The sequence below is a fragment of the Pelmatolapia mariae genome, linkage group LG16_19 (genome assembly GCF_036321145.2).
Source record: "Pelmatolapia mariae isolate MD_Pm_ZW linkage group LG16_19, Pm_UMD_F_2, whole genome shotgun sequence".
NCBI classification, from domain to species: Eukaryota; Metazoa; Chordata; class Actinopteri; order Cichliformes; family Cichlidae; genus Pelmatolapia; species Pelmatolapia mariae.
Genome location: NC_086241.1, coordinates 18,704,394 through 18,714,472, shown reverse-complemented (window position 1 = coordinate 18,714,472; position 10,079 = coordinate 18,704,394). Strand labels below are relative to the sequence as shown.

Genomic DNA, 10,079 nt, shown 5'->3' with positions numbered 1-10,079 from the left:
AAATCTGTTTTTGAATGCCCAGAAATTAGACCTGTGTGTTCGTTTACCCATGACTAAGACAAAGGTGTCAACTTCTTTACAAACGCTACAAACAACCCTCTAAAAGAAAATATAAACTCACATTTATTTCTCAGCATTTTGGTGAAACTTTATTGTTTCTGAACTCTTCCGGATTCAAAAATATTACAAGATGAATTTGAAAAAACAAGATGAACCTTTTTACTGTTTATTTTAAGCAAATTTGATTTGAAATGAAATTCCAGCTGCCATTAGAAGAAGGAACACAGAACACACGAGTGTTTTACAGTTACATATTACATTATATAAGTTTCTTTAAAACTTGGTGGAATAAGAACTAACCCCAAGCATAATAATGTTTCCATAAGTTAGTGAATAATATACAGAATGCAATATGTGATATAGAGAAGGTCCCAAAATATTTTCCATTCTTCGGGTGCTTCTATGGATGTTAAATCTCCAGTGCCGCAGCTCATCCTCATAATGAAACAACATCATGCAATAATAATGTCAGCGTGGTATTCCATTAGGATACAGACCAGGGATTCCCCATATCCCTTGTTCTTTAGTGGCTGGATACGCACTGTCACACTTGTCCTAAACGTCCAGCACGTGGTCGAGATATGAGATGTAACAAATCGCGAGTCGCAAGATTTCAATCTTGGACAACTTTTTGTCTGGCGGGAGCGTTGGGAGCAGTTTCCTTAGTTCTGCAAAGGCCACATTGAAGGCTACGACACGGACCCGTTCCCTGGTGGCATGCGCAGATCGATATTTGGCTGTGGCGCGCCTCTTGCGCCTTTTCTCCTCCTTGGAATGCGCTTTGGCCTCTCCATCCTGGGTTCCGACCGGCATGGACCCATACTGCGCACCGAGGGAGTCCAGAAGGGTGTCCGTGTGTCCCCAGGGGAGCTCAGACTCCTGATGATCACCGCTGAGCATCATATCAAAACCTATGTTAAAAAATAGAATAAAAAATACTACTGAGGCAATAGTGTAATTCTATAAAACATGCACAAATCATGGATGCAAATCTGAAAGCATTTTATTTTCTTCTGGCTATTCCTCATTAAATGGCAATTAGGCACAAATGCAGGGATATGAGAGACTCCTGCTGCCCTTCAGTGGAGAATCTGTAGTATTGCCACTATAGCGACGCTGTCCGAGGTACTGAAACATCAAGACAAGAAAACAAAGCGAAGCAGCCCTTGTTTTTTTTTTTTTTTTTACAAAAAACAACTGGTATAATAAGAATAGCACACATTTATGATATCTTTCCTGAAGATAATGTTTATATGTAGAAGAGTGTGCAAGAGGAACCTCGGATTGTTTGTGTTTTTATCTTGTAATGTTTCAACTTTCTTGCAGATTTCGACGAACCAAACCTAAAAAAAAGAAGAAAAAAAAACACGCAGAAGACCTTGGAGTAACGACCGTGGAAACAAAAAACAAGGCTGAACTTACCTTGTGCATTCGAGGAGAAGGTTTCATCTCATTCAGCAATATCAAATATTTAAGCTGCAGGTAAAGTTATCTCGCCAGCAGCCTTCATGGTGTCTGACTCTTGATTTACCCGAGTGGAGAAAAATAGCTGAAAACTGGACTTTAAGTGGAGTAAAAATAAGCCCACCTCGTCTTTCCCTTCCATCACACTGTCACTGTTGTATGGCTCCATTCAGCAGCAGCATTTTTTGGTCTTCTTCACCCCCCACCTCCCCTATGCTTCCTCGCCTGTCTGTGCGCAGGATTAGACACTCTTGTCTTACTATACGGAGCTCAGTGACGACAAGCAAAACGGATGACGCTGTCTTCTTTCACTTTTATTAACCAGGAGGTAAAAATAAAACCTGCCTGCGTTCCCGCCCTGTTTTTATGAGATTTCCTTTTGCAGACGGTTCATTTGAAAGGTTAAAATCCAGTCAACTAAATTTAAGGTCCACTTGACGTGAAACTTCTGCTAGTGACGTCACATCCCCCTGGCTCTTATTAGCAGAAGGTCAAGTGAGCACCTGTGTCTACACAGAAGGAAAATCAAAAAGCCGGTAGAATATCTGCTGTAATAGCCTTGACCTGATGCAAGACTGAGTCATATTTGTGAAACTGGAGAATTAGAAGGTGACAAGATTGCTAGTAGAAAGCTGTGGATCTGCAAACCAGTGTGCACAACTCTTGCTTTGGACTCAGGAGGGGAAGCGTTTTTAATTTTATACATATGAAAATCTAATTCCATGCAAGTTATGCATACCATGCATTAATATCTATTTTTATATTGAGGATTAGTTTTTGTTTTTTATACCTCGTCTGGTCCAGTGTGCTAGTTGCAGAGCTGTGGCTATGACATTTTGATCTGCTCATTTCTGGAAATGTCAACGCTAATCATTACTAACATAATCACTGAGAGTAAATCACCACTGAGCCTCCACCTCTGTGGTGGTAGTGGAAAATGTTTCCTCAGACGCTGTCAGAAATGGCACAGTAAATGCTCGACTGGGATCGTGTGAAGTTATTGAGATGGCCTTGGCATATTGCTAACATCATTACCGTTCTCTCGAAGCCACCATTTATGTGTTGTCGATTTGAAAATGGCGTGGATATGATGCTCATCACAGAAAAGAAAGAGGCGCACGTTATGACAATGGCTTCCCCAAAATTGCAGTGTTGGCAAACATCAATATTTATGTGGCCTTTTCATAGAGAACTTGACGGACATGATGTCATCCTTTGCATTTCTTTACACCGCTTAGATCTAATGTCAATGTATCATTGACTTTTTCTTTTTTTTCTTCTTTTTTTTGCTGGACTGTGAGCACTTTAAACATCTGAATGAGTGAATTTACCATCATTGCTGAAGCAGTGATGATCAGCTCTGCCTGTATCTGGCTGTAGCTGTAATCTTTCTGCAAGTTTTTATTTATGCTGTGATATCCTATAAAATATAAATGCTGGCCAGTCTGGCCCGCTGGCAAAATCACGCAATCTCTTTTGCCATCATCATGAAAAACCACTACACGGATAATTTTTTATTGATCATGAATAGTAGGAACATTCACAGTAGAGAAGGCATGCAGCAGCCAGAATAAAAGACCATTTTATGAACAGCTACTTGTAATTATCAGTGTAAATACGGTTTAATCAATCTAAGATAAAACCATGCATAGCCTTGTAATGACTTGCTTCTTGATACTGTAACCCAAAAAATGCTTTTCTCACAGATGTCTTGTAAGGTTATATCAGGCTGGCTTTTGCAGATATATATTATATATGCACATGCTCTGTTTCTGTGCTAGTTTTTCTATTCTTTTTTACTCGTTGACCTTCATTTGTCTTCTTTGACTGCACAATTTGGCTTAATGTCAGCAAATTCTGGAGATGCTCAAACAGTTGCTCAGATCTAATGACTATCTATCTATCTATCTATATACACACACACACACATATACATATAGAACCTGAGTCATGTCAAACAACACCACATTATTCAATTCAAGCAGCTGTGACCATAAAGTCTAACTGGTCCTGTATCATCTCCTCCTTTTCTTATTGGTTCTTCTGGGTTTAGCTTCTCATCTGTCTCAGTCTGGACACCATCTGTTTAAAGGACACAGACACAAACCTCATATTTGCATCTCCTCCTTCTCATCTGTTCATAACACTCATGCAAACCCGGGCATTATGAACATGCATTTGCTAAATATTTTGCTTGCACACAATAAAAAAACAAAAAAACAAAAATCAAAATTTCCTGTTTTTGTCAAAGCTTCTATTTTTATTGTGAAGAAAATATGCCTTAGTACCCCCCCCCCCCCCTTCTTTTTATTACTTTCCAGAACTTTACCTCCATCATCATTTGTCAGCTTCTATAATGAGTTTGCAGCAAACAGCACAGTAAATGTGAATGAGTTAAAGTAGTTAAGGTTTATTGTGTTCCCTATTTCTCCCCCTCAGCCTGGTTAACATCTGCTGTCATATTTCGTTTCTGCTGATTTGGACTTTGGTGGCATCTAATCAATCAGCTCAGTCCCCATGGTGACGGGGAAGGAAACAAAGAGGGCAACGGAGGAGGGGAATGACAACAGTGAACAAAAACAACAGACAGAGAGAACTCTGATGACTGAAGACAACATCAACCTGTGAGCAAATGTTCCGAATTATTATCAAGCTTTGCTGTAAAATTTAAGCTTACATTAAATAATTAGTAAAGTAGAGAGATAATTTTATTCTGTACACTTCCAGTACATAAATTTTAATCACTGCAATGCCAGTTGGCTTGGCACAGCTTCATAAGCTACTATAAATGCTGAGGAGGAGGAGGAATACACGTATGTATCTACATTTCACATATTCACATCATTTTTGTGTTGTAATTAATACAGAGAAGGCTCAATAGAAAAGATGAGCTAATGATTTGTCATTTATTAGTTTATTTGGGGTTCAACACAGGGTCAAAAATAATGTATTAACAAGTTTTCTAATGTCACACAGAAGTGTACAACATGTTAGAGATAGAGGGAGACATTAACCATAGAGAACTTTTTCATGCTTGTGCTATAACATCAAACAAATATCCGGGAGGTTTGTGTGTCATCCACTCGACAGAGAACACAGGGCAGTGTTTCCCTGCTAGACACTGCCACAGTTCAGTGAACATCTCTTCATGGTGTTGCCTTCAGGGGCTTTGAATTTGGAAAAAATCTATTTGCTTGACAAACATATAATAAGTGACTTATTATCCAGATAAAAAAAACGTACTGAGGGAGGATCAGGAAGGGGCTGGGCGCACGCGCTGGCACACACACACTCACTAATGTAGAGAGAGAGCAGAGGTGTGCCTTTTAAAAAATGCATGACTTTACAAAGGCACAAAATGTGAAAATATAGATTAAAAATGGCAACGTGTACTTGTGAAGAAACTGCATACATACCAGTTTTTGCTCTTTTTTTTTTTTTTTTTTTACTAGTTTAGAACAAAACTTCTTGCAAAGAGAATCTTGCACTGTTACTAACTCTGTGTTTCTCAGTATGACTCCTTAAAAAGGAATTTTAGGGTTTAAAGTTTCAGAGTCAGTGTAATATTGCTCCAGGACATCCCCATGGATCTTTTCCTAAAGGCTGATGCAGCAAACCCATTTGTTTCGCTGCCAGGCAGCAGTGCTGAGGTGGTGCCAAAAGTCTCCCAGTAAATCCTGGACTTGTGTTTACTTCTGGTCATTGCGGTTATTAAGCCAGTGACATTAATCTGTGAAAGGTTGCAGTATGCATGCTTCACAATGATTCTGTTTTGTCAGTAGCAACAAATCATGACTCACCATCTGGATGCCCATTACTCACTGTTGATTTTTACAGTTTGTGATTAAACCATAAACTGCATCAAATCAATGTGTTGGGTCCAAGAGAATCAAATAATGTCGCCATCTAGTGGTAAGTCAGAAGTACTCAATAGGAAAAGTGGATGGAGCATGGAGAATTATTTGTGTTATTCAAATATTTGTAATTCATATTAAATATATTCAGAAAAACGCTTTATATGAAGTAGTACCTAAAAATGACCCAACAAAACAGTTTTTGAATGGTTCATATCGCGAGTCAGGATGGCCGAGCGGTCTAAGGCGCTGCGTTCAGGTCGCAGTCTCCCCTGGAGGCGTGGGTTCGAATCCCACTTCTGACATCATCTGTTTTCTGTAAAACTGAACAGTTTCCAATCTGACATCCGCGACTGAGGCTTTGAACTATGAAAAGTTTATAAATCGTCATATCGAGGTCCTGGTTGATCTCATATTGTTCAAAATGAATCCACTAGAGGGCACATCTGGCTCTTTCCACTCTGTGCATCCAGTAAAGTGCCATAGAAGTCTCAGCGAAAAAAAGCAGAATTAATTTTATATTTTTATTACAACTTTTTAAAATTTTTACATCTTTAGTTGTGACTCCATAGCTGCTGTTACAAAACGTCTCGCATTTTTGGTGGAAATGTGTAGATCTGGTTCCAGATTGGGCACAAGCACCAAATATATTCCCAATAACATTTATTAAGCTATTTTTTTTTACATCTATTTATTCTTTTTTTTAAAATCAATATTTTAATACTGCTATATATCTTTAATTTGTATGTAAGTATTTGTTTTTACTTTAGAGAAATAGAAATACAACTGCAAGACTTTGCATTGTCCACACGATGGCACTGCAACTCACCTTTTTCTGTTAATACCCACCTAGATAAGATTGATATGTAATTATGTTTGCTTCTTTTAATGCCCATAATTTACATGACCGCAGGCTAAACTCCAATCTAACGATGGTTTAATCTGTGTGTAACTATGTGTTGAATGCCCCACTGCATGTGATCAACCACGAAAACCCACTCCTGGTAATTGTGCAACTGTAGATTGAGAGGATCACTCAGCCACCGGACTCACGTAAGCACAGCAGAGCACACAATGTTGCAACAAAACAGCCTGGGATCGAGTAGCTGGATGTATCGCTGTAAAAATATACCCCCCAGCAAAACACATGATCCCTGTCTGTTACAACAAATGTACAAAGGGAGGGAATGCTATGACAAGCTCAGTAAGAAGCACAGTCAAGAGCAGCACACTAGAGTGAAGTTTAAGAAACAGAAGAGCCACAGAGATGACATAAAACGTCTCATAAACACTAAAATGCTTCGCAGTTTTCCAAAAATCTAAGAACTGCTTTGACAAATGTCCGCCAGTCATTAAAGATGAAGTCAGGCTCAATAAACTAGAAAAAAAAAAGAAGACAGACCACAGAATGAAAGATAGCTGACAGTGCTTAGGCTATACTGTATGTCTCATTCAAGTGGCATGCTGCTATGCGTTAATATGCAGCAGTTGCTCGTTACCCACCTCCTCCTCACAGTGGCTGGGATAAAGAGACTTAGGACTGCCTTTGGTCCCAGATGTATACCAGCTCATGTCTGCCTTTGATGCCTTGTGCTGGCTCTAAATTTTTTTTTTCTGTTCTTTTCTTTCTTTCTTTTTTTTACAGGGCAACTTTCATGAGTGGGCTTCACCTCCGGCAACTGTTTCTTTGCAGAAAACTAATGCAAAGGAAAACAGTGCTGGAGACCAGTAACAGTAGAGTGAGAGGATCACTCAGCCACATCTGTTTCATGTGGCTTGAAGACTTCAGGAGTGGCACACCATACTGAAAAATCCCGAAGACAAAGAAAGAAGCACACACGCTCAAACATCTACAGTTGCTGCACAATAGACCACACATGCAGAAACGCAGACAAACATGGGCTCTGTCTCCCTCTCTGGTTTGGCCCAAATAGGAAAAAGACTCACATTGTCTTGAAGTAGAAGAAATACTTGGATTTTTTAAGTTTAAAATAGGCTAAATCTCCAACTTACTTTCAGTGAATCCACATAAAAGTGCTACCCATTCTCAGTAACAGATATATGGAAATAAGAGGCATGAGAATTAATCCTCCAGTGGCAGCTGGCTGATTGATGACCTCGATTGCTAACTGAGAGCACCTTAGTGTGGCAGAGCTAGATGGGCATAGACAAACAGCTTGTTAGGCTTCACGCTAGCCTGAGCAGCTTGCACACATTAGTAAGCCATCATTCATAGCTGACACTTTGCCTCAAAAAAAGGAATTTTCTTTGTCTAGTTTTTGCTGGTAATTGTGGAAAGTTTTGCTTCTGATTAGACTTAATCTAATCTAAATATTTCTTTTCTTGGCAGCTTGGAAAGCCTTGACTGTGTATGCTCACTAGAGCTTATTCAGCGCTGCCGCCAAAGATGCTGCTGTGGAGGTTTTAACAGTTAGGAGCTGCACAGCAGATGTAACAGAGCTGGCATGGCATGACGTTTGAAGTCACTGCTACTGCTGTGGACATCAGCGGTATAACTTTGGGTTGCAGGAAAAGTAAAGAATCACAAACATGTCTGTTATGCAGGGAAAACCTGCATAACTGGTATAGGAGGAAGGGAAACTGACATGAAAGGGCAGGATTAATTCACAGAGGAAGAGCTTTATTATTTTTCAGGTAGAGCGTGAGTGCCTGAGAGCATTTGTGTTGCCCTGTAAACACATATTAAACCTAGTTGTAAACGTTTTATTTTTATTAAATCCTCAGTTACTCATTCAGTGTTCTTGCAATCATGAAAAACTGGATGGATCAGGCGCTTACACTACTTAAAAGAATCATATACCAAGGGAGCTTTCACAGTAAGGGCTCATAAGAGATTTTTTAAATACTGTCTGGTTATGTGGAATATTTCCCCCCACTGAATCTGTTTACTACTTATACAGAACAAGAAAGCCATTAGGTCTTTAACCTCAGGGAGTTCTGAGTAAGGGTTTAGGGAAGATGGCATTAAAAGAGACTAAAAGTCACACTGTGCACACTGCCAGTGTGTTTCACTACAGATAAAAAAGCATTAAACAGGCAGATAATGGTGGACATGATTTACTACAAACACACATCTTTTTTGTCTCTTCAGAAAGGCATCCTGCACAACTGTGGCACCCAGGTGCTCAGATTTTCTGGGATCCAGCTCATGTTTCTTCCGAGCCTCGCAACGCTATGCAAAAGGGCTTGCGTGCATGACTGCAAGCCTTCCAGGGAAAAGAGGCACTCTTCTTTTACTCCCTTGGACTCCTTTGATTAGGAAAAGGATTTCCAGCTGAGGCTCGAGGTCCTTGAGAAACATGATAGCAAAGAGTTTAGACTGACGGTGGAGATCCACCTGCGCAAGAAGCTACTAGCAGTGTTTGTTTAGTTAATGCCAAATTAAAGCTGCTTCTATTCTGAATTTATAACTGAGTAGAACATTTTATTTTCCTGTTAGACTTCCTAGATGGTAAATATTGTCATTAAGACCTAGAATGTCTACAGCTTGTCTTGTGTTTCGTATATGAGATATAGCCAGGATATCGTAAAAACATATGTATGACGTAAAATATCATTGGACGAGAAGAAAATTCTAAAAATTCAGCAAATGTGTTATATAGTTTATAATTTCAGCTGTTTTTTATAATGTAAAAAAAGGTTGCAGTATATTAATCAGAGAAAAATCAGACACCAGATGAAAACTGACTTTATGAAGTAATCCTATTTCCCTTTTACTGGTAAGCCCACTCCCATTTACGCTGCTCATGTGGTGAAGCTTGCGCTTTGTCTCGTTCTGGCGTTTTTGTGTAAAGCTTCGACTTGTATGTTTGGGTGACCTGACTGAATGTTATTTTGAACAAATCAGTCGTCTTGCATGCCATCTGGGTGAAGCTACGGTGCAGTTTGTAAACAAGCGCTCTGGTGAGTTAAGGGTCCGCTTCCATGCAGGAGCGAGGTCTGCGAAGACGCATGAGTGGCTGAGGCCTTTTCCCAGAGAAACAGCTTTTGTTTGGGTATGGAGGAAATGAGACGGGGGGAGGGGGGATGGAGGGGGTGAGGCACACTTAAGGAAATGGCCTTGCACTCAGATGTGCAGACCACAGCCTGTGACATGTAGGGACTGGATGGTGTGCATATTTCACAGCTTAGGTTTCACAAGGTCACTGCATGTTTGTTTGTCTTAGTCGAGTCCAGCCTCATAATCACCTGTCTTCATAGCAAGAACATTTTCAGATCATTTCCTTTTTTTGTTGTAAAAAGACAAAATAGAAAAAAAAACTGTTGAGGTAATTACTAAAGACGTCATGCAGGTCAGTGGAGGTTTCATTATTTTTGTTATAGGTTGCTGGGAGTGGAGGTTTATCAGCTAACGTGTTTTAGCACATAACATATGTAGCTCATTATGGCCTAATAATGAAAAATATGGCAATCTTCCATGTAAGTAAATCTACATAGCAACCTCTCAATGCCATGAGAAGATTCTGAGGAGCGCTTTTTTTGATGACGTCATCGTCGCAGACACAAAACTATATAGTGCTGGAGTCTGAAGTGTTTATGTATGTTAGGGCTGTGCCATGCTCTGTGATCTGGTGTCCATCCTGCTCTCCCATTGTCCATATCAGTTCTCCCACCCTGTCCGCATTGAAGGCCATTTTTGGCTGGTTCAATGGGAGGAAGTGGGCACCATCTTATACCAGT

The 10,079-nt window shown here is 39.9% G+C and overlaps 1 protein-coding gene and 1 non-coding gene across 2 annotated transcripts; one reads left to right on the top strand and one right to left on the bottom strand.

Annotated features, from left to right (window-relative positions):
* Positions 1-255: 255 nt before the first annotated feature.
* On the bottom strand, positions 256-1,764 carry LOC134645925 (helix-loop-helix protein 1-like). Its single transcript, XM_063499557.1, has 2 exons — positions 1,483-1,764; positions 256-971 (listed from the first exon to the last, which is right to left on the bottom strand). Exon 2 carries the CDS (start codon positions 961-963, stop codon positions 616-618), a length of 348 nt encoding a protein of 115 aa, XP_063355627.1. The 5' UTR covers positions 964-971; positions 1,483-1,764; the 3' UTR covers positions 256-615.
* Positions 1,765-5,600: 3,836 nt separating this feature from the next.
* On the top strand, positions 5,601-5,683 carry trnal-cag (transfer RNA leucine (anticodon CAG)). Its single transcript has one exon. It is a non-coding gene; the product is annotated as a tRNA-Leu (tRNA).
* Positions 5,684-10,079: the final 4,396 nt, after the last annotated feature.

What these genes read in the sequence shown, in the direction of transcription:
- LOC134645925 (XM_063499557.1), bottom strand. Translation starts at nt 963, where the DNA reads ATGATGCTCAGCGGTGATCATCAGGAGTCTGAGCTCCCCTGGGGACAC.